Below are 21,627 nucleotides of genomic sequence, written 5' to 3'. Positions count from 1 at the left end.
AGGAAGCGTCGAGAAGGCGGCGAGGCCAGGCAACTTAGCTGACGATAGCTAAGTCGGAATGCTTGGGCGCAGTTCCGAGGTGGCACGCTAGCGTCAGGGTCCAAAGCTGTGCTCTGCTATCCTCCAGCCACCCATTCTCTCACTCCCTGTCCAGATGTTTTGCCGCCACATGGCGCGTCGTCCTCGTCGTATGTCGCATCTATTTTCGTTCCCGTTCTCAACTGTCTATCCGTGTGTCATGCAAGCGCCGAGTATTTCTAGCGCCACGAATATCCGCTCTGCTCTTTACGAAACGGCGTCTATTAAAGATCCTTCACAAGTACAACGATGACACCATTGGCTTATCGTACATGTTATGGAGCCATGGCCATTCCCCTTGAGCCGCGAGGCTGTAACAGTGCAGGGTTTCAGGAGCGAATACATGCGCTTCTCTTGCCGCCTGCGCCAGAAGGATCAATCGCTCGAGGCGTCTCTTCATGCAAGGATACGTTGTGCCTCTGCCGCCATAAATCCAACACTGCCGTAGATGGATCAGCTTCAAATCAGGTCTTGTTTTGTCACCTTTGTTCAACTGTAATATCAATCACGTATACTTTCGCTGCATTTCGTTTAATCGGCCTGACAATGACAACTGCAATTCACAACGTTTACTCCAAATCTCTGGACACGGCCCCAGTGCCTTCTCTTGTGCCATTCTCATCGGAACCTTCCTATCACTACAGCGGCTTGACCGAGGGACAAATAAGACTTCTTGTCTTACAACCAGGGCCTCGCAAGGCCGCAATCCGCTGCTCCCTACGAACCGTCAATCTGGCCGACTTCGATGACAGATTTGCTGTCGCGCTACAATCTGAAATTTCGTCCTATGAGGCTATTTCATATTGCTGGAAAGATGTTCCTGGGGAAAGGACCATTGAATGTGATGGTCAACCACTCGAGATTGGAGCCAATCTTGAAATTGCACTCCGCCATTTTCGTTTTGCAGATAAACACCGTGTTATATGGGCGGATGGTATATGTATCAATCAGAATAATGACGAAGAAAAATCAAAACAGGTTTCACTGATGGGCTTGATCTACTGGATAGCGCGAAGAGTTCTCGTGTGGCTTGGCGAGGAAGATAAACAAGCCACGCCCTTCAGCGCACAGAGAGCGTTCACCGTAATGCGCAAATGCAGCTATCTCCGAGAAGAGATTGAGAATAACAGGGCAAATCTTAATGCAAATTCCACCTCTAGGAATCATGGAATGGAAGGTGAAGATGCCGAATCATGGGAAGCAGTTCGACAACTGTTAATGCGAAATTGGTTCACGCGAGTATGGGTTGTTCAAGAGCTTGGCTTGGCGAGAGATGCCACATTCTATTGTGGAGATTCCTCTCTCACATTCGAAGACATGAACCGTTTCTGGGACTTTATTACTTCGAATGCCCATATGTATCTGTCCCAATACCAACTCAACTTCCAAATGCTCAATCTGGCCCGTCACTACCAAGAGAGCACGCGAGGTAACCATCGATTGGAGTTTGGTAACGATCCAGATCTTGCAGAAGATATATGCGATATTCTTGGCTGGGCGAGAGGTTTGCAATGCACAGATCCAAAGGACGCCGTGTATGCCTTCTTGGGTCATCCCACGGCCTTCAAGAGACAACTGCTAGACTCGGAGCCATACCTCTGGTACCCCCGCAACTTCCACAGCCAAAAGCCAACTATCATCAAACCCGATTATAGCAAAGCCACGACCGTTACAGATGTATACTATCAGGTCGCACGTACAATGATCGAGAAATACGGGCTAGGCATGAAGGTTTTACGACACATCCAACAAGATGATATCACGATCCAGGACGATTTTCCTTCGTGGGTACCCCGATGGCACATGATGGAGGCTGCACCGTTAGTGAGCGTGGCAACGAAGTATGCGGCTGCCACACGTTTCCCAGCCTCCCCCTTCGAAGTAATACGCCGTACCAGTATTGGCATTCCAGGTCTCAGAATCAAAGCCGTTTCTATAAGCACGATATATTGGTCGAGACCATTACCTGCAGAACGGCATCTTGGACAGCCACAAGAAACCGGGATAGACAACAGCTACTACTACCCTCTCGAGGATTTGATCCAGACGATACATGAGCTTCAGAACGATTTTCCCAGCCAAGATTACTGCGATCTGAAAAGTCTTTCAGCTACCTTAACATCAGGGTTGACGTATATTGACCAGGCCCCACAAGGAATCATCGATGACAAAACTTCAACGCAACACTACCATGATTTCTGTGCATACCGTCGCTTCAAGCTTGCCGAGACCAGAACCCCTGGGACGCAAAACAACGAAACCCTGACATCTCCTCCTCATCCTCAAAGTAGCGAGCATGGCGACGCTAAACGCTACATGAAAGTACTCCGCGCTGGACACCGTGGCTGCTTCCTGACTCGCCGAGGCCGCCTCGGACTCGGTCCACGCATCACCCAAGGCGGAGACCAACTCTGGCTTCCCATGGGCGCCGATACTCCTTTCGTCCTGCGGCCACTCGACGACGGCAATTTCAGGGTTATCGGCCAGGCCTATCTACACGGTGCCATGCAGGGAGAAGCGACTGGGCATTTGACTGAACATGACTTTGCGTCTATAACTCTGGTGTGATTGGTTTTGAAAAAGCGTGTGCTGGAGTCTGGAAGCAGGAGAGGTCTTTTGTATAATATAAGAATGGATGTTGGCTTCTTAAAGTAGCTAGCTTTTGCAGAGCGAATCCAAATATGGTTACTTGGAATGTTGCTTACGCTACTTTGTTGCAACACTGCGAACAAATGGGCTGAGGCTAAGCTCTGCAGAAATCACTTGAGAAGAAGTACCATTGATAGGGATAACGTGTAGAAGACATTAGACTTCCAAGCTAGCATATATGTTTTCTACACTACAGCATCATGAAATCATATAGTTCTCCAAATCCAAGAGCCTCCTCCTAAGTACTACCGAATAACTCGATGCTGCAAGTTAAACTATGTACAATTCAGGAAATCATACATGTACTGCTCAGCTTTGGAACTGCTGCACCATGGCAGTGCTTAATATGTCCTGCTTCTTATCTCTTTACATATTCAAAGATAAACTGGAAATGCTACAGCACTCTAATCCATCATTCTCACAACATCCATAAAGATCACATCCAGCATCACTCAAACATCTCATTCTTCCTCATATACTACCAGTACTACCGCATTCATTCATTCATCACACCACTCGCAGAGACGCACCAGCTCCGCTCAAACAGAGAAAACGTGTAGAATTACACCACCACCGCCACGGAAACGCCATACCCATGCGTATACTCGCATAATTGCGCCCAAACGACAATATGAAGCCAAGCATAGCCGCCCAGACTACCCCACTCAAACCACACAAGTAACTCAAAAAATGAAATCAAGACATCTTTTCCGTATCCACATCTGCCGCTTTCCTCACCAACCCCCTTATTTTCGGCCACAGCTCGGGAATGCGAAAGGGTTTGGAAATTGCGTCGTCCATTCCCGCCGCGAGCGCCTGCTCCACCTGCTCCATACGCGCATTTGCACTCACGGCGAGGATAGGGAGACGAAGAAGTTGCTTGCTAGGGCGCTCAAGGGACGAAGTGGAAGAATGCTGCTTATGCGCTGGTGAAGGAGAGAAGTAGCAGGAAGAGGAAGAGGAAGAGGAAGAGGAATCAGATTGGTGGTTTTGATGCGATTGGATGGGCGAGACTGAGATGGCTGAGAGACGACGCGTCTGCTGTGGATATGTGGGACGGGGTGGGGCGAGGAGACCTTGGTGTTCGTAGTCGCGGATTAGACAGGCGCACGTAAGGCCGTCCATGATGGGCATTTCAATATCCATGAGGATAATATCCAGTTCGTGTTTGGGTTCTTGTGTGGAGCCGTCCTCTTTTTCGCTATGCCAGTATACGCTGTTTTTGAGCCAGTCGAGGGCTTCCTGGCCGTTGCCGGCTACGCTGATGTTCCAGTGAAATTTTTCAAGCTGCTTTCGGAGGACTTTTTGGTTGACGAGGTTGTCCTCCACGATGAGTATGTTGAGTCTGGCCATCTTCATGGCTTCCTCGCTCGTCATTGTCCGCCGAGGTACCGGTCGGGCTTGCACTGCTCTTCCGGATAATTGATCAACTGGCGGTTGGGCCAGGCGTGTACTGATGTAGAATGCAAATGTCGACCCTTCTTCTTTTACGGAAACCACGCCGATAGATCCACCTTGCAGTTTCGTGAGCGACTTGGAGATGAAAAGGCCGAGACCTGATCCGCCGTACTTGACGTGGGTGCGAGGCGTTGTCTGTGAGAAGCGAGCGAAGAGCTTCTTTTGCTCGTCCACAGTCATGCCGCATCCCGAGTCCTGTACTTTGAGCCAGAGATATGCCTTGCGACCATCTCCCCATTCGGAGTCATCGGTAATCTCGGACTTTGTCCTTTCGTCGTCAGTGAAGGTGATATCCTCCCAACATTTAGGTGGTTTGGTCCACGATGCACCAATTGTAACAGAGATGGTTCTCCGAGGACGGTCCTTGGTAAACTTGATCGCATTGGTGCTGGACCTATTAGTGGGAGCCAATCAAGAATATTGAACGAAACTCACAGCAAGTTGATAAGTACTTGTAACAAGCGTGAAGGATCTAGCATTGTCCATTCGATGCCGTTGAGCGTTTCATCAATATGAAACGTAAGACTGATATCTGCCTGACTGCACTCAACGTCAAACATCCTTACTGCGTCCGAGACCACTACTGCTGGCTGCACGCGCATAGGCGTGATCAAGATCAGGTTTGAGTCGAGCTTAGACAGAGTGAGAACGTCGTCGATAACGCGTTTCTGGTGCATCGAGCATGAAACAATGATTAACAGCGACTCAATGCAACTGTGTATTTCAGCCTCATATTTAGAGTCTTCAAAGAGCGGGTTGATCGATTTTCGGGTTAACAGCTGCTGCAGCGAAGCGATGACCGAATCAGCACATTGGATCACGGCGGAGAGCGGGTTTCGCAATTCGTGGGAAGTCATGTCGATAAAACTGTCCGCTGTTAGCGATTGCCAAGTAGGAAGAGTAGTGATATGTCCATACTTTTCCTGTTGCCGTTTTGCTTCGAGCGCTTCCTCTATTCGGCGGCGCTGAACGCTTTCGGCCCATTTGAATTGCGAGATATCGAACAAAGTCCCCATGATGCCTAGGACCGTCAGCACAAGAAGTCGTTGTCCAATATGGCAACCTCACTAATCACTTTCCCGCTTTCGTCGAGCTCGGGGTAGCTCGAGCTCTGCACCCAGATGTTGGAGCGCTTGCCGTCCTGATTGACCCAAGTCTTCTTGAGGCGAAATTGCACTCCATGGGATTTGGCACCTTTAAACATGTTTTCCCAATCATTCTTGACTCTAACCACATCTTCATCCGCAATAAGATCAAACCATTCAAACTGGTTCACCGGTGCATGGGCATGACCGGTCAGCTCAAAGAATTGGTCATTCACAAAGTTCATACCTAGTCAAGTCAGCTCCGACCAAGATAAAGGGGGGTTCAGACTTACCACTCTCAGGAACATATATGTAGATTGCTACTGGAGAGACCTGAGCGAATCGGGCGAATTTCATTTCTGCCAGCCGAGCCTGCTCAAGAGCCTCGACCTGTGCCTGCGCCACAGCCTGTGTCTTCTTCTGTGCGTTGATGTCAATTGTATTGCCGGCTATACTGATGAGGTTTCTATCGTCATCAAAAACGGGCACACAGGCTGAGAGGACCCATTGAGCATTGTCTTTGGATCCAGGGCGTGGTTTCCAGCGCATTTCAAAAGTAACAGATTGTCCTTGGGCAAGGTTGTTCCACATGGACATTACAAGAGCCTGATCTTCGGGATAAACGAGATCCATGAAGGAGTACTGGGACTCGAGGCCTCTGGGATGAGAACTGCAGAGGGTTAACGTTGAACTTGGATATGGACCAATCTTGCGGGTTGCCATGCCTTAGTCTATACCAAGCCTCATTTGCATGTAGTAACAGTCCTTCTGAGTTGTACTCGAAGACGCCAACATCGCTCATCTCCATCATGATCTGGATGCTTTCCCATCTCGCATTTAGATTGGTGGAGGGCAGGGTTTGGGGCGGCTTCGGTTTGTCAAACTTGGCTTCCTTCATGATATCCGATCGCGAACGGGTGAAGACGGGTGTTCGATGGATCTTCGCACCACCATGTGCATTTGTCTTTGGATTCAATATTTGCTGGTCGCGGTCCGGAGAGCTGGACCTGATGGCTCTTACTACTTTCCAGGCGCCAGAGCGCCCAGCACATTCGGCGCTCCATACCCTGTTTCCAAATTCATACTCGGGCTTGAAGTCGCCCAAAGCCTGTGCCCAGGAGCGGAAGAGCAGCGCAGCTCTGTCTTGAGCAAGGACGGAGCCGCGCAGACCCAGACTGCGAAATGTCTGGTTGCAAAACAAGAGGTCGAACTCGAGTTCTATGGCGCCAGTTTTGATGACGAAGAGCGGGGAACTTTCCGACTCGAGGTCTTCCAGGTCCAAGAGGCATGGGTGGGCGCGATCGGCCGATGGCATCCCGATACGGTTATGGTAGGGAAGAAGGGTCAACAAAGACATGCGGCGGGCAATGGTTGTTGTGGATGGCGGTCAAAGATGGTGACGTGTGTGTAGTGTGGAGGAATCAAAAGGCCTTGGCTAGGACATAGGGTAAGATGGAGACGTATGTAGGGATGGGGGTGGAAGCGTCGGCACTGGGCGGCTGTGCCGTTGGGAAATGGCCGTTCGACGTCGCTTGCCACTAGGGCAGTCGAGGCTCATATGTTGTCGCACGCAGCAATCGAGGCTCGGCAGTGCGAACAGGGCAGCAGATGGGTGTTTCTGTATTTCTGTGTGCTGGCAGGGCGTGACCGGCCTGTCCTGGCCAGGTTACACGGCCGACATGATTGGCATCTTGCACCGGCGAACACGTCCGGCACTGGCTGAGGCCTTCATAGGCATAGGTAGGAGCTGATGGCTGCATGGCCTGACAGATCGCAGGCCCGCCGGGAACCAGAAACCAGCTGATGGACGCGCAGATGGGCGCCTCGATCGGCCGTCGAGCCGATGGCAAGGTTTTGACAGTGGGCGCTAGCTGCATCTCGACCTCTGAGGTGAAGTCCAAGGATGGCGGCGAGGCCTGCAGGTACCCAGGTTAAGTCGGATGCGGTCTAACCTCGAGCAGCTTTGTTTTCCCATCGCGATCGATCTGCCTGCTATTCATAGAGGATCCTTGCCCCCGGCACCCCAGACTTGTGCTTGTTTTCCGCGGTTGGAGGGGTAGACTACTCGCACCCTAAGTGTAGATGTCGCGCATACTGGCTGATCGGCAGGCTGGACGGCCCCTTGGCGGAACTTCCGAAAAGACGTCGTCTCGCTGTGTACCAGCACCAGTGCCATTCATCAACATGACGCCCGATGCCCATGCCCGCCCATTACCTCACTGGCGACGTGCCAAGAACAGAGCCCTGCGTGTGTTGTATCTTCTGCACGGAAGCCCGACGCCCCTCACGTGTGCCTCACCGGCGGGAAAAATCAGCTGTCCGGCTCTGCGTGCTTTGGCGAGTCAAGGTGGTGGTTGGATGGAGCAACTCGCCTCGGATCACCCGATTTGCATGTCCATCACGTGACTGCGCGTTTCCGCTCTAGCGTCGACACACCGAACCCATGCCGCCGTCTTCGCTGCCACCACACCAGCCACGCGACCCTGACACAACACGTTCCGTGGTACCGCCTGGTAGGATGAGCGAAGATGAATACGGATGGTCCTCCGGGGACGATGAGTACCTTGTAGCTGCGCCTCCTCACGCGCCAGGCGACAAGCGCAAGCCCACCAAGGACACGCTGGATAGAGCGCCATCACCCAAGAGAGCCAAACCTGAAACAACATCTACACCTCCCTCACCCAGTACTGTGCTCGCCAACAAAGTCCTCAAGCAACGCTTTGGGCTTGACAGCTTTCGCCTCGAGCAGGAAAAGGCCATCACACGGATTCTTGACGGGGGCAGCGCACTCGTCGTCTTCCCCACTGGCGGCGGCAAGAGTCTCTGCTATCAAGTGAGTCTGGCTCATCATCTAGACACTCTGTCTAATGTCCCGAGGTGCCTGCCGTTGCCTTCAGTCATCAAGATGAGCAGCTCAACCGACGCACTCCTGGGCACAGCGGCGTCACTCTGGTCATCTCTCCGTTGATTGCTTTGATGAAAGATCAAGTCGATGCCCTCTTGCGCCGAGGCATAAAAGCAGCAGTCCTAAACTCTTCCATCTCCCGCGACCAGTTCCTGGCTGCTCAAGACGATCTCAGAAACGGCCGTCTGGACCTCGTCTACTGCGCGCCAGAGCGTCTCAACAGCGAAGGCTTCATTTCTTCGCTGAAAAGCATACCTGGAGGTATCCGCTTACTCGCTGTTGACGAAGCCCATTGTATTTCAGAATGGGGCCACTCGTTCCGCCCAGACTACCTCAAGATCGCCCGCTTCGCACAAGAAGCTCAAGTAGGGAGGGTCATATGCTTGACAGCGACCGCAACACCCCAAGTCGCCAGAGACATTATGGGGGCCTTTTCCATTCCAGAAGAGGGGCTTTTCAGGACGACAATGTATCGCCCCAATCTACGTCTCCTAGCCGAAGCAAACGCAAGAGACAGTGACTACGTAGCCAAACTCGTCACGCATCTCAAAAAATACCCCGGTGCGACAATCGTCTACGTGACCCTTCAGAAAGGCGCAGAAACCCTGGCTTTGGAACTACAGAAACTAGGCTTCAAGGCCAATGCTTACCACGCAGGTATGTCCGCGTTGGTACGCTCAAAAACACAGGATGAGTTTCTTTCCAGCACCGACATGATTGTCGTTGCTACCATTGCCTTTGGAATGGGCATCGACAAGCCTAATATTCGCAGCATTGTACACTTTGACATACCCGACAGCATCGAGTCGTACAGCCAGCAGATTGGGCGAGCTGGCCGGGACGGAAAGTCCAGCGTGTGCATGTTCTACCTCTCGACCAAAGACTTTTACTTGCGCAACATCTTCACCTACGCCGACCGCCCGTCGATACGCTCTCTGAAGCTCTTGATGACCGACATATGCTCTCCAGCCCGAACCCAGCTCAAACCCGGAGATACCTTCACCATTTCCCTCTATACCCAAGGCCAAGAAACCGACATCAAAGCAATCGTCCTCGGCATCCTCTACGCCCAGCTTGAACTGCAATTCAAGCTATTCCGCGCAACAGGCGCCCTCTACACCAAATACGCGTACCTCGTCAAAAATGCCGCCGCCATCCAAAACGACAAGTCGGCCGCCGCCTCGGCAATCCGCGCAGTAGCAGTGAAAAGCAGCAAGTGGACGCACGTCGCTCTAGACGATATCGCAAGCACAAGATCCATACCGCGCGCCGATCTCGTCCGCAAGCTCGACGACTGGAACGAGCGCGGCGCCATTGAACTGAAAAAGGAAGGTGTGCAGAACACATACCGTCTCGAGCGCGCGCTGCCCAGCACCGCCGAGGAAATCAACGACATTGTGCAGAAACTCGATCAAAACATGCGCGAAGCCGAGCAGCTGAAGTTGGCGCGCACAAAAGCCATTGTACACCTCATCACGGCTCCACGCTGCTTTGCAAAGGCAATGGCAGAGTACTTTGGCGAGGCATCGAATGTCAGGGACGAATGCGGCCATTGCACTTGGTGCGAGACGCACTCGCAGGTTGTGCTTCCTGATGAGCCGCCGCAGCCTCCTGATCCGCTCAAGGTCAACAGGGTCCTGGATGCCGTGCATGTGCGCGACGACCCGAGGTTCCTGGCTAAACTTGCGTTTGGGATCAAGAGTCCGCGGATGACGGTGCTCAAGGTGTTTTCGTCGGGTGTGTTTGAGTCGATGAATGTGTGTGATTTTCCGCGGCTGCTCGACGTCTTTACAGAGGCGTGTGACGAGTGCTGTTAGGGAGATTGAGCAGGGAACTGCCAGTTTGCGATTGTGTTTGCATCTTGTTCCACAAGTGATATCCTTCATCATAAGCTTTTTGTAGAAGATTACATGTATAGATTGAGCGGATCGTATGCTTCGGGGTATCGTATATACAAAGACGGGTGGACTATCTCGTCATGATTCCAACCCGCTTATAATTCTTTCTTCGCCTTGTTCGCCTCTGTCTCTTCCTTCCTCAGCTCCTTTGCTCCAATCACCGGTCGACCTTCCACGGCCTTTTCCCCACCAAACGTTTTGAAGGCATTGTAGAAGATCCACTCGGTTGCATGCTCGACTGGCTCGTCAAACACAAAGGGGAGGAATGGAACGGCCGCAAGACCAAGCTATGGTATGTTAGTACTTCTAGTTGACAATGGTGAGGGGAACGGCTTACCCCAATTGGAGCCCAGGTCCTGAATGTCTTATTCTTGACATCTTTCAGCGCACGCCCAGAATACCGTACGATACTATGAATGGTAAATGCAGGCAATCCCATAGAAGCCACAGCCTGGAAGACAGCTCGCTGCGCCATGACAGCCCGGTAGTCCTCAATCGCCGGTATGCGTCCTGCGACCACCTGACCGCCCGTCAGCGCACTGGCAGAATCGCCATACTTGACGCCCTCGGTACTCGTCGCACCCTTGGCCAGGTCCTGGATCTTGCCAAAGAAGCTTGAGCCAGAAGCACCTCCTGTCGCCGCCATGTCCTGGTCTTTCTTCTCTCCAAGCGCCTTGGCGGCATCTTCATCGATGAACTTCTCCGGGTGCAGCGTGCGCTGGTTCCTGCAGTAGGCTTTGTAGCCCTCGTGGGCGACGTCGCCAGTGAGGTAGAGCCAGGACACGCCATAGGCGCCTTTGACCAAGTACGGGTGCGCGATGGGGCGGAAAGACTCGCCAATGTCGGAGGTATAGGCTACATATCGGTGCGCAGAGAGCATGATTGTACGGATACGAGATGCGTACGCAGCATAGCGGAGGGACGTATCGGTTGAGTCGTCGCCTCTGCGCAATGTCAGTTATCGCATGTCGATGCTAGCGGACAGATGACAGCGCAAGTAGAATTGAAAGTGAATACATACTCGCCATCATACAGCACATCCCACATCTTGTCCTCATCATTGAGCGTATCCTGCAGCTCCTTCGGCAGCCGTTTCCTAGGCGGTGGTACCGAAAAGTCCGGACGGGTGCCTTGTCGCTCTACGGGCACGCCATCGACCTCGTCGACCTTCTTATTGCTGTCTTTGGCCATGGTACCAATTCACGATTTGACCTCCTCTTCTAACGATAGACCGGATCCGCGCGCAAGAACAAAGTGAGAAAGGAGAGGTTCCCAGAAGCTTAGAATCCCGCGTCGTACCGCTGACGCTGCTGTGTCGACGACCCCGACCCGCCGCAACGTCATGGCTACCGAATCACATGCCTGCGCCTGCCGTCCCTTTTCCCTTTCCCCTCTCTCCGCACCAGCCACAGCAATAGCGCCACACAAGCGCACCAGCCACAGTTTTGCCCGCCAAGCCCCCATCTTCTCTTCCGAGCAAGACAGCTTCCGCCGCAACAGCAGTCACCCGCCCCATCTCCATCCATTGACGCATCCGCATCTCACCTATCCCTCCCCCCGCTCCCGGCACCGATTCCCGCTAAACCGCAATCATGGTTGCTATGTACACTATTATGGGCCGCCAGGTCGGATCGCACGTCGTACGTCCCCCCCCATCATGTTCCCTCGCAGTCAGGCGGTAGATCCGGAGAGCAAGAGAAGAACGAAGAAGAAAAAAAAATCTGGAAACCACAGTGTTTTTTTTCAACCTCGTTCAATCCAATTCCACATGCCTGGCGACGAGCTGTGCGCAATTGAATTGAATTGAAGCGAATCGAAGCGAAGCGGGTGAAAGCAGGAAGAAGGGAAAAAAAAGAGAATATAAAAGCACAATTTTCAAGCCGGAAAAGCGCTGACTTTTGCCACTCACACACAGCTTGCCATGGCCACGCTCGGCGTCACATTCACGGGTGCAGCGCTCTCCATGGGCGGCAAGAAGACCGACGACCCGACTACACCTCCCATCAACGCCAAGAGCAGCGAGGAAGAGAACTTTGTAAAGTGCGTATATCCTGCTCGCCCACACTGTACACTTCCAATCGCAATGGGATAGCGCTCAATGGCTACGAGAGAGAGAGGGGGGGGATGCAAGAGCGGACAAAAACGTGGATAAAGGCTAACGAGGTAATTAGGGAATACGTCAAAAAGGCCGCGGACAAGGTCCAGGGCAAGCAATAAACTATCTATCGATCTAGCGACCGACGTCCCTCCGTACCGCACAAGCGCAAGCACATGGCACGAATGGAGAAAAAGAAAAACAAGCCCTGAGGGACATGTGTATGTGTATGGGGTAAGAGGAGGAGGAGGAGGTGTTTGACCGGGTGTGGAATCACCAATGACACTTTGGTAGCCATCCGGTATCCGGACTCTGTAGAAATTAGACTACATATATGCATACAGCACCTGGAAGCATCTTGCGTGTGACGATGATTGCAATTGGACTGAAAGAAGAAAAAAAACGTCAAGTAAACGATGTGACATGACAGGGTGGGTATTCGATACTACAACAAGCAGAATATACATGGGAATATTTGGACCGCGTGAAACACACATGACTTGGTTCCATGCAAATTGCCATGCGCCGTAACGCCAGACGCCCCATAGAGACGCACACAATTGTCGACCAAACACGAACAAGTAGAAGACGCCATACACCAAAAGCACGTGTGCTCCAAAATACACCACTTCATAATCATGTTTTTTACTCGTCGTCATCCTCAAGCACAACCTTCTTATTCATACTATCCAGGACCTTGCAGTAAAACTTGACGGCCTGTGCACTGGGGAAGCAAATCTCCTCGGTGAGGTAATCCGGCAGGATATCGAGGAGCTCGCGGTCGCGCTGCTCGTCGAGCAGCGGCTGGTAGATGAATTCCGTGTCTTCGGGAGACGCCGAGTCTGCGGTGACGGTGAGGTGGAAGTGGAGGGCTGTAAAAAATTAAAAAAAAAAACATGTTAGTGATTTCCGGATGTAGGTATGTGTGTGTGAATAGAGAAAAACTTACTGCGCCCCCGCCCCGTCTGCAAACAATCATACACGTCGTCGCCGTCATCCGACTTCTTGACGCTCAGCACAACCAGATTGGTGAGATCGCTGTAGAGATCGACTTTTTGGCGCGCAAGCGTGGCTTCCTTTACGGCTTCGGCAGTGCCCGGGAGCACGACGCCCGTGGTTCGGGGTTTGACTGCGCTGCCGGGCACGGTTTTTGTTTCTGGCTGTGCGGAGGAGGCGCGCGCGGCGGCGAGCTTGGATGAGAGCGTCTTGTTTTCGTTTTGCGCGGTTGTGAGGGCGTCGTGGAGGCGCTTGTTTTCGGCGGCGAGGCGCGCGGATTCTTTGGCAGCGGCTGCGACGTCTTTCTTGAGCGATGAGAGGTCTCCTGTGCGGGATTGGAGATCCGAGACCTGCTGTCGGAGGGACTTGATGACTGCGTCTTGGTCTAATTTCGTGTCAGTTGGTGTCTGCAGCTTAAGACCATGCACAACGTACCCTTTACGGTCTGGTCGGTCCGCTTCTTGAGTAGGTCAAAGTTGGTTTCTTTCCCTGATGAAGCTGCCTCTTGGAGCGCCTCGTACTTGGCCGTCATAGCGTCCAGCTTCTTGGTGAGATCTCCCACTTTTCGGCGCATGACCGGGTCCCGCTCAGAGTCTGAGACGCTTCCTGTCCTTCGCACTCCTGCAGACGTCCGTCGCGCCCTGCTGTTTGGCTGTGCGTGTGCTCGACGTGCAGAAGGCCGCACTGGCGGCGGCATGCTCTCTGGTATCTCCTCCATTTCTATCGACTCTGAAATGTCCATGGCATCTGCGTCTGGCTCGGGCTGTGTCTCGGGGATCGTCATCTGCTCGGGCTCGGGTTCAGGTTCCAGCGCGCGTTTTGTGCCTCGTGACTTTGCAGTCGGCTTGGCCTTGGTCTCCTTCTTCTCTACTGCCTCCTTTGCCGCGGGTTTGCGTCCTCTCTTTGCTGGCGGCGGCGCAGCCTCTTCCTCTTGCGTTTCCTCTTCTTGCGCCTTCTTCGCTGGCCTGCCCCTCTTCGTTGACTTGGCTGGTGGCGCCGGCTCGTCGTCGTCGAACCCGTCCACCTCTTCCGTTTCGCTGCCGTTCGCATCACCACTCTCTGCCTGCGCCTTGCGACCGCCCTTTGCCGACGCCTTCTTCGCGCCAGCCGCCTTCTTCTTCATAACTACCGCACTGGTCCCGCTCGTGCGACGCGCCACAGGCCTCCCCTTAGCAGGCGCTTTGGTCGCAGCAGCGCTGGATTTGGATTGCGCAGCACTTCCACGCGCCTTGCGCCCCTGCGCTTTGCTGTCGCCGTTGGACTCTGGTGTCGGCAGCGCATTGAGCTCGTCGAGCGTCATTTCGTCTTCCGAGGCGGAGTCGACCGTAAAGGAGATGTTTGCGACTTTGCTGCGAGGCGCCATTTTGTGCTCACTGAAAATGTTGCGTGCAAAGAGGGGGGCAGTCTGTGGCGCTGCTTGGGTGTTTGGCGGGACGATGGTGGAGTAGCACGCACGTAAGTAAACATGGCCCGAGCGTCCATGCGCGTGCTCTCGTGCCCGCCCATGTGGGATGCAAGTCGAAGGCTTTGCAACAAAACGATACATTGACGTGACAAGTCTTGCTCATCATCATTACTACGTACATACTATCTACATGTGCGCGAGACGGGCTCTGCGCTCTCAGCTAAGGTATCATCCCAGGGTGTATAGTCCTCCATAAACGCCAGAAAACAGGCCTACTCGTAAAATCGTAACTTACCGTCCTCGTACTCACTTTTCACATTACCATGATACACTGCAGCATCATTGATGCACTGCAGAAGAGTTCGTCTAGCGTCCCACGCTGCTTCCGCCCCAGTTGCTCGGCGCCATGCTGCTGAGCTTGCTCGAGATGGTGCTGCCCGAAAACCAGCTCGACGATACGCCGCCGCCGAAACCAAACTTCCACCACTTGTTTCGGCCGTACTTTCTGCCTCCGCCGAGGCCCGTCCTGTTGCTCTTCTTGTCGTCAATCTTGTCCTGCCACTTGAGCTTCGTCTCCATGATGGCTTGGATCGAGTTGATGACCAAGAAGGTGGTCGATCCAATGGCACGGAAAAAGGCAAGGGCGGCGACAGCCCACAGGATAAACGTGAGATAAAAGTTGTTTGTGACCTTGCGGTCAGAGTACGCTTCGCTGACCGTCATGGCGAGGATAGCGTTGGAAATCATCCAGATGACCACCATGTACGTACGCACAGCGCGGTAGTAGTCCTCCTGCTGCTGCGATTCCGAAATGGGCGTCTCGGGCACTTCGACGCGGTCGCGGAGGTTGCGGAGGGCTTCATCGTACCCGCTGTCAATGTCGAGTTGCTCCGACGGCATCTCCAGTTCGACTACGTTCTTCGTCTTTCCCCTGGCGTCTCCGAGATCCGTCTTGGCCACGTTGTCTCCCTTGGTTCCCCACGTGATGTCGTGCGTGTTACAGAAGGCGTACACCTGGAGTGTAGCAATGTACGAAGGCAGGAGGGCAAAGTACTGCGCGCTCGAGGTAAACATGTGCCAGGGATCCAGGTACATAAACGACATGAGGAAGTAGAGACCAATGGTTGTTGCCGTCGAGATGATGAGGTTGGTGAAGACATTGTTTCCGATGCTCTTTTCGGCCTTGGGGTCTTTGAGCTGGACAATGACAATGTAGAACGAGGCAAAGGTCGTGTATGCCATGATGATGCCGTACATGACCATGCTCCAGAAGAACATCTTCTTCGCACCCTGGGGCCGGTTGCCCATGGACAGGATGAACTGCATGCAGATGAGCAGCGTGCACGTGTACCGCAGGATGAAGAAGATGTATTTTCCAATGTTGTGTCCGAACGGGTCCATCTGGGGATCGGACAGGGAACCAGCGACAAAGTAGAAGGTGAGGTAGAAGTTGGCCAGGGAGAAGAAGGTGAACAGGAGCTGGACGAATTGGTAGACAAATTCGATGTGGAGGAGGATCTTGCGCCAGATGGTGTGGTCGGTGGCCCACACCTGCTTGAAGTGGAGGAGCGAGTACACGGCCGCGAAGAAAGCACCGTTCAGCCAGCGTCGACGCTGTGAAATGAACTCGGGCACCGCGTCTGCCATGTGTTAGTACGGGACTCGGCAACGGCAAATGGCAACTTACCTGGCACATCCGTCTCTCCAGTGGCCGCCTTGACATACTTCAGAACCCATTGTTCGCTCCGCTTGGCCACCAGCTCCCAACACAGGATACGATCTTCAGCCAAGTACATGTTGGCCGTGAACACGTCTGCATCTTGGCCGTGCAGCGTCTCTCCCTTGAAGTACTGGCTAAGGGGACCATGGCCTGTGTGGTCGTTCTGCAGCGCGTGATAGCGATATGCCGACAGCGCACCGGGCAACACCGTAATGTAGCCAAAGACCGACTCGAGGGGCTTGTCGAGAATGTTGGACATTTTGTACTCAAAGTTTTGCGACGCAACGAGCGGGTTCAACAGGCCGAGCCAGGCTTTTCCCTTGCCAGCCTTGATCTCTCCGGCTGCTCCAGCGACAGACGAGTCGGTGTCGAATGCCTTCCAGAGATGGTACAGCGCCTTGGGGCCGGGCTTGGTTCCCACGTCGAGCAATATGCACACATTAGGGTTGAGGGCGCGTCCAAAGGCATTGAAGAACCAACGGTGCGAGTTGAGCTTCTTGGTGTTGCGCTCCTTCAGACAGAAGATCATCTGGCACGGCACAATGCCCTTTTCAGCACCCTTGAACTTGAGGTCCGAGTCCAGCGAAACCTGCGTCGTGTATTCGTACACGTGGGCCGTGACCTCTTTCTGGTTGACGTGGTTCTTCGCAATGCCCTCCTGGAAGCAGCCCATGGCGGCAATGGCATCGAGTGTGCGCGGGTGCACCTTTCCACGGCCGTCGGCAATGATGCAGACGACAATCTTCTGCCACCCGTCCTTGCCCCATGTTCTCGACTTCATACGCGAGCAAAAGTGGCTGATGTTCTGCATGACGCCGTGCATGGTGCGGGTAAAGTCGATCTCGTTCTCGTTGTACATGGTGATGGCGATGAAGACCTCGGTCTCGCGCGGGTTGCCAATGTTCTGGCGCAGCTTGTAGCCACGGTCGACAAAGTCGTCGGGGTCGCACGTCACGGCGGTATACCGCATGTGGGTAAACTCAATGTCATCGCGCCGCGGCAGGAAACTGTAGAGAATGGTGGGGATCTTGCACTCGAGGATGAGCTCACCGTTGATGAGGCGAACCTCCTTCTTGGTCATGACGGCGTTGCGCGCACCGCGGCGTGCCTGTGCGCCGTCGGGCGCGGGCCCATAGTGCTCGGCCTTCTCGTCTGCCTCGGTGTAGACGTCGGTGTAGGTGTCGTCGGTCATGTACGAGTCGCGCGACCGCAGATCCGGGCGCTCGCCGTCGACTTCGGTGAAGGGGTCGTCGTCATGGTCGTGGTCGTGCATGGGCATCGAGCGCATGTCGCTCATGTCCATGGTGCGCTCCGAGTCGCGCGACGTGGGCCTCGCCCCGCCGTGGAACAAGGGCTGGGGCGGCAGCGGCCGCTCGGGGCTGCCTGGGCGGGGGGTGCCATGGAGGTCGTAGGGCTCGTACGAGTTGACCGAGGCGGGCGGGCGCGAGTAGTCGACAGAGGTGCGCGTGGGCGAGTAGGGGCGGTCGGGCGACAGCGGGCGGCGGTAGGGGACATAGTCGTCGTCGAGCGGCGGGGGCATGGCCGGGGCATTGTCCATCAGCGAGGGCGTCCGCGAGAGGCCTGAGGCCGACGAGGGCGCATGCTGCGGCTGGTACATGCGCGAGGAGGCGGGCTCTTGGTGTCTGCGAGAAGGGTGCAACGGTAAGTCTGGGTCTTGCAAGGGCGCGGTCCAGTCAATGGCGTGCGTCGTCGACGTGTTGAGCGCATCGCCCGCCTCGCGCAGGAAGTCGTGGATATCGGCCTCAGCAGCGCGCTGCTTGCCCACCTCCGAGGGCGTCATGGGCACGCCGAGGGCGGCGGCACGGCTGTTTACGCTCGACATGTGGGACGTGTCCTCGAGCGAGGGGCGGCGTCTGGGGCAGGATAAGACAGAGTGGAGGAGAGGACCAGGCGCCGACCAGGAAATCTGCTACTTACGACACATAGCTGTCTTCGACGTTGGTCAACAGGCGCATGGTTGAGCCCGCGTGCAGCTGCTGAGGGGAGCCGTCCTCGTCATCGTATGCAGGCGGCCGTCCATAGTGTGTACCGCTTGGAGTCGTGGGTCCGTTCATCATGTGTCGGTGAGCGTCGTCGCCCTAAAAAATAAAAAGAGGCCCCGAGGGCGGAGGAGCTTGTCGCGGCGTCGTGGCAGCTCTCCGGGGAAGCGATTGCGGTGCCTGGGACGGTGTACAAGTAGCGGCGGTGCCGGGGGGAATTGGGGGGGCTGGTGGTGCGGCGGCTGGGGAATGCAATGGCGGCGGCGGCTCACCTGGCAGTCGATGGTGGTGATGGTGTTGACTGTGCCGCCGTTGTCGTGCCAACGTTGCAGCCGCCAGGAACACGCCCACTCACGCAGTCAGGCATCCGTCCACAGACCCCAGATTGTGATTACGGCCCACAGCACAGCCGTATGGAGTCGTCCGGCAGTGCACGTCGTTCTAGGCGCTGTCGATTGGGCTGGATGTGGCTAGAGATGCGGGCGCAGCAGGCCCACGTCGCACACGGGAATGCCGCTTCGGGAACGTCGCCCAGGACAACGACTCCAGGCACGCACCCGCTTACCCGTGGAACGCGCACGTCATATACACACACATACACACTGACATGCATGTCCACATACGCCGTGCATGGCGAACAGGCCGTTTGCAGGCTGCGGCGCAGAGTGTTGGGACGGGCCTCGAGTGCATCCTACATACATACTTGTTTAGTACGTACTTGGTGTACAGTACGCTTGGCATTTGCTGCTTCTGTCTGTCTATGTCCTCAGAATTCCCGCAAAGTACGCCTCCACCCCCTGCACGCCCGCCTCGTCGAGCGTGTCAATGTAGCCTACATACTGGTCTGGCCGTGCTACGACGACACAGCCTGTTTCCCGGTCCACGCCGTACTTGTTGTACGCATCTGCACCCGGCGTGTAGTAGTTGCCGTCGTCGGCGTAGACCGAGTCGTAGTCCCAGCCCGTCTTGGAGTCGAACGGGTGCAGCACATCCGGGAAGTCTGTCAGCAGCTCCACGTCGATGCGCTTCGAAGAGTGCAGCGTGAGCACGTCAATGGTCTTGACGAGGTGTGGAGCCAGGAGCGACGACGACGACAGGCGCTGGCAGAAGGCCTTGAGACGGGCGTTTTGTTGTGGGCTGGCCACGTTACCAGCAAATACCACAATGCGGAATCGCCCGTCGCTCTTCAGCTTTTGCTGGAACTCCCACACGCGCGCGTCAGACTGGTTGATGACTTGGTGGCTAGGGAACCGCATGCCCAGCTTGAGCCCAGTCGCCAATTCTTGCTTGCCGACAACCTGTGTCTTGGACGACACATCGGTTCCATCGCCCTGTTCCACTGCGTCGCCCGGCTTGCCCACTAGCATGCTCGTGCCGTAGTCGACCGACAGGCCAGAAGCAAACAGATTGCCTAGTCCGTGTTAGCACGCCATGTGGTTCGGGACGTCTGCACCTTACCCTTCACGAATGCCTGCTTGAACTCTTCCATGTTGACTCCCTCTTCATCCATGAGGTCCTTGGCCGGGCGGCCCGAGAACAGCCTCGAGAACTTGTGGTCAAACGCAATGAGGTCCTTTGCAATTCGCCGCCGTTCCGACTGGTATGTCTTGAGTATGCTCGGCTCCGCAATGCCCTTGATTACCAGGCCCAGCTTCCACCCGAGGTTGTACGAATCCTGCATCGACACATTCATGCCCTGTCCAGCCTTGGGCGAGTGCGTGTGCACGGCATCGCCAGCCAGAAACACTCGGCTATCCTTGTCAAAGTTGGTGCCCACGCGCTGGCCAATCTGGTACGCAGTCCACCAGTCGCAGTATTCGTATGACAGACTGTATGGCGCAAGGATCTTCTTTGCCGCTTTGAGAATAGTGTCGGGTGTAATCTTCGATCGGTCTGCTCGGCCGCTGGCGTCTGGCTTGATTTCTGTAAGCTGAATGTAGAGACGAGTGAGCTTCTTCTCGCGCGGAATCACCATCATGGAGCCAGCATCCGCGCTGTGTATAGCACAGCGCTTCCGGATGTCTGGAAAGTCCGTGATGGGGATAATGTCCAAGACTCCCCAGATGTGGTCGGTTGGCTCGCCCTCGAGCTGGAAGCCCAGCTGCTTTCGCGTCCAGCTGTGAGCGCCATCGCAGCCTACAACATACTTTGCCCTGACCGTCTCGGTGCTGCCTTGGTTCCTTCTGCTGTTTGCGATCAAATCTTCCGTGTCGTCTTCGGCCAGGTTGCTCCGAAACAGTCCATCGTTGACGGCAGACCCCTTGCTCTGAACAGGCATGGCCTCTTCCTCGCTCAAATAGCGCAGCTGCACGGTAATGGGGTAGTTGCCCGCTGAATGGTCGTGGATCCGGTCTTGGTCGATTTCCAGCGCCTCGGGTAGCACGCCGCGCTCCACGCGCAAGCTGTCCTTGGAGTGCTTCTTGATGTGGTCAAGGAAGAAGCGCTCGATGCGACCCTGGTGGAGGACGATCTCGGTGAAGCGTGACAGGCCTGGCGCTACATCTGGCACCCGGTCGGAGCGACGAATCAAGCCATCTTCACCCGGGTTCCACATGCAAAACTCGAGCAGATGGTTCGCCTCCTTCCACACACGGTCGGCGAAGCCAAAGCTATCAAAAATCTCCAGACTGCGCAGCTGCAGCCCGTCGGCCTGTCCGTTGTAGATCTTGGTACCGCGCTTGTCGACTATGCGAGCGTTGATGCCGCATCTGGCCATCCATGCCGCAAGCATCAAACTGTAGGAGAAGAACAAGGTCAGCCGCATGTCGGCGCCGGAGGGGGCCATGTATGCACTCACCCCGCGGGACCAGCACCGATAATGAGACTGCGAAGACGTTAGTCATTTGCCTGATGTGCATGTGCATGCAGCGAATTGAACTGACACATCGCATTCCGACTCTATGGAATCCGGGACGGCCATGGTTGATATGTTTGTCTGCCGGCTTGCTATGCTTGCTTCTGATGCCCGATGTTGAGGCTATTCCGCGCTGGCCAGGTAGTGAGATGAACAAGAAGAAAACGGCACCATGGCCAGGGTCGAGGGTCGCCTCTGCTCATATACCTTTCTGCCCAAGCTACACGCCCGCCTCGGCCTGTTGGACGTGTAGCAGTGCACAAGCACATCGGCAGCTCAGCATGGGAAGTGTCGAGAGCGTTGCGCGGCTACCCCACAACAAGCTAGGTGTGGTTGGGGTCAAATGACGCAGCGCGGCCAGTAGTGAGGGGGCTGATTCGCATAGCAAACCATGTGGAGCCGATGTGGACACTTGGCGCAGACTGCTTTTTGGAGTTTGTCAGGGCTTTGTCAGTTGCAGCATCACCACCACACGTCCTGGCCA

General features: G+C 54.8%; 8 protein-coding genes across 8 annotated transcripts; 3 read left to right on the top strand and 5 right to left on the bottom strand.

The window, feature by feature from the left end:
- Nucleotides 1–624: 624 nt before the first annotated feature.
- On the top strand, nucleotides 625–2,646 carry SETTUDRAFT_32764 (uncharacterized protein; the record flags this gene model as incomplete). The annotated part of the gene is made up of 1 exon (XM_008029873.1): nucleotides 625–2,646. One exon carries the CDS (start codon nucleotides 625–627, stop codon nucleotides 2,644–2,646), a length of 2,022 nt encoding a protein of 673 aa, XP_008028064.1.
- Nucleotides 2,647–3,423: 777 nt separating this feature from the next.
- SETTUDRAFT_155095 (uncharacterized protein) lies at nucleotides 3,424–6,585 on the bottom strand (the record flags this gene model as incomplete). Its single annotated transcript, XM_008030047.1, has 6 exons — nucleotides 3,424–4,579; nucleotides 4,621–5,052; nucleotides 5,104–5,206; nucleotides 5,254–5,517; nucleotides 5,564–5,940; nucleotides 5,996–6,585. 6 exons carry the CDS (start codon nucleotides 6,583–6,585, stop codon nucleotides 3,424–3,426), a joined length of 2,922 nt encoding a protein of 973 aa, XP_008028238.1.
- Nucleotides 6,586–7,788: 1,203 nt separating this feature from the next.
- On the top strand, nucleotides 7,789–10,099 carry SETTUDRAFT_118507 (uncharacterized protein; the record flags this gene model as incomplete). Its single annotated transcript, XM_008030046.1, has 2 exons — nucleotides 7,789–8,103; nucleotides 8,148–10,099. 2 exons carry the CDS (start codon nucleotides 7,789–7,791, stop codon nucleotides 9,990–9,992), a joined length of 2,160 nt encoding a protein of 719 aa, XP_008028237.1. The 3' UTR covers nucleotides 9,993–10,099.
- Nucleotides 10,099–11,345, bottom strand: SETTUDRAFT_164176 (uncharacterized protein). The gene is made up of 3 exons (XM_008030045.1): nucleotides 11,095–11,345; nucleotides 10,411–11,017; nucleotides 10,099–10,360 (listed from the first exon to the last, which is right to left on the bottom strand). The coding sequence occupies exons 1-3, from the start codon at nucleotides 11,262–11,264 to the stop codon at nucleotides 10,169–10,171; spliced, it is 969 nt and encodes a 322-aa protein (XP_008028236.1). The 5' UTR covers nucleotides 11,265–11,345; the 3' UTR covers nucleotides 10,099–10,168.
- Nucleotides 11,346–11,586: 241 nt separating this feature from the next.
- SETTUDRAFT_164175 (uncharacterized protein) lies at nucleotides 11,587–12,515 on the top strand. The gene is made up of 3 exons (XM_008030044.1): nucleotides 11,587–11,713; nucleotides 11,989–12,113; nucleotides 12,245–12,515. The coding sequence occupies exons 1-3, from the start codon at nucleotides 11,666–11,668 to the stop codon at nucleotides 12,288–12,290; spliced, it is 219 nt and encodes a 72-aa protein (XP_008028235.1). The 5' UTR covers nucleotides 11,587–11,665; the 3' UTR covers nucleotides 12,291–12,515.
- Nucleotides 12,516–12,601: 86 nt separating this feature from the next.
- Nucleotides 12,602–14,491, bottom strand: SETTUDRAFT_118499 (uncharacterized protein). Its single transcript, XM_008030043.1, has 3 exons — nucleotides 13,600–14,491; nucleotides 13,118–13,549; nucleotides 12,602–13,040 (listed from the first exon to the last, which is right to left on the bottom strand). Exons 1-3 carry the CDS (start codon nucleotides 14,462–14,464, stop codon nucleotides 12,814–12,816), a joined length of 1,524 nt encoding a protein of 507 aa, XP_008028234.1. The 5' UTR covers nucleotides 14,465–14,491; the 3' UTR covers nucleotides 12,602–12,813.
- Nucleotides 14,492–14,935: 444 nt separating this feature from the next.
- SETTUDRAFT_155090 (glycosyltransferase family 2 protein) lies at nucleotides 14,936–18,132 on the bottom strand (the record flags this gene model as incomplete). Its single annotated transcript, XM_008030042.1, has 2 exons — nucleotides 14,936–16,209; nucleotides 16,257–18,132. The coding sequence occupies 2 exons, from the start codon at nucleotides 18,130–18,132 to the stop codon at nucleotides 14,936–14,938; spliced, it is 3,150 nt and encodes a 1,049-aa protein (XP_008028233.1).
- Nucleotides 18,133–19,047: 915 nt separating this feature from the next.
- Nucleotides 19,048–21,209, bottom strand: SETTUDRAFT_155089 (uncharacterized protein; the record flags this gene model as incomplete). Its single annotated transcript, XM_008030041.1, has 4 exons — nucleotides 19,048–19,700; nucleotides 19,748–21,024; nucleotides 21,087–21,113; nucleotides 21,172–21,209. The coding sequence occupies 4 exons, from the start codon at nucleotides 21,207–21,209 to the stop codon at nucleotides 19,048–19,050; spliced, it is 1,995 nt and encodes a 664-aa protein (XP_008028232.1).
- Nucleotides 21,210–21,627: the final 418 nt, after the last annotated feature.

This window comes from Exserohilum turcica (genome assembly GCF_000359705.1).
Source record: "Exserohilum turcica Et28A unplaced genomic scaffold SETTUscaffold_4, whole genome shotgun sequence".
Classification (NCBI taxonomy): Eukaryota; Fungi; Ascomycota; class Dothideomycetes; order Pleosporales; family Pleosporaceae; genus Exserohilum; species Exserohilum turcicum.
Note: the sequence above shows the minus strand (reverse complement) of the source record. Positions and strands in the feature narration are given on the sequence as shown.

Bases quoted from the DNA above. Each gene is read 5' to 3' on its own strand.
- SETTUDRAFT_164176 (XM_008030045.1), bottom strand. From the start codon at position 11,264: ATGGCCAAAGACAGCAATAAGAAGGTCGACGAGGTCGATGGCGTGCCC. The intron at 11,018-11,094 runs GTATGTATTCAC...GACATTGCGCAG, and splicing joins GATGTGCTGTATGATGGCGA to AGGCGACGACTCAACCGATA. The intron at 10,361-10,410 runs GTAAGCCGTTCC...AACATACCATAG, and splicing joins GGACCTGGGCTCCAATTGGG to CTTGGTCTTGCGGCCGTTCC.
- SETTUDRAFT_164175 (XM_008030044.1), top strand. From the start codon at position 11,666: ATGGTTGCTATGTACACTATTATGGGCCGCCAGGTCGGATCGCACGTC. The intron at 11,714-11,988 runs GTACGTCCCCCC...ACTCACACACAG, and splicing joins GCCAGGTCGGATCGCACGTC to CTTGCCATGGCCACGCTCGG. The intron at 12,114-12,244 runs GTGCGTATATCC...CGAGGTAATTAG, and splicing joins GAGGAAGAGAACTTTGTAAA to GGAATACGTCAAAAAGGCCG.
- SETTUDRAFT_118499 (XM_008030043.1), bottom strand. From the start codon at position 14,464: ATGACGCTCGACGAGCTCAATGCGCTGCCGACACCAGAGTCCAACGGC. The intron at 13,550-13,599 runs GTACGTTGTGCA...ACACGAAATTAG, and splicing joins GACCGACCAGACCGTAAAGG to ACCAAGACGCAGTCATCAAG. The intron at 13,041-13,117 runs GTAAGTTTTTCT...AATTTTTTACAG, and splicing joins GCAGACGGGGCGGGGGCGCA to CCCTCCACTTCCACCTCACC.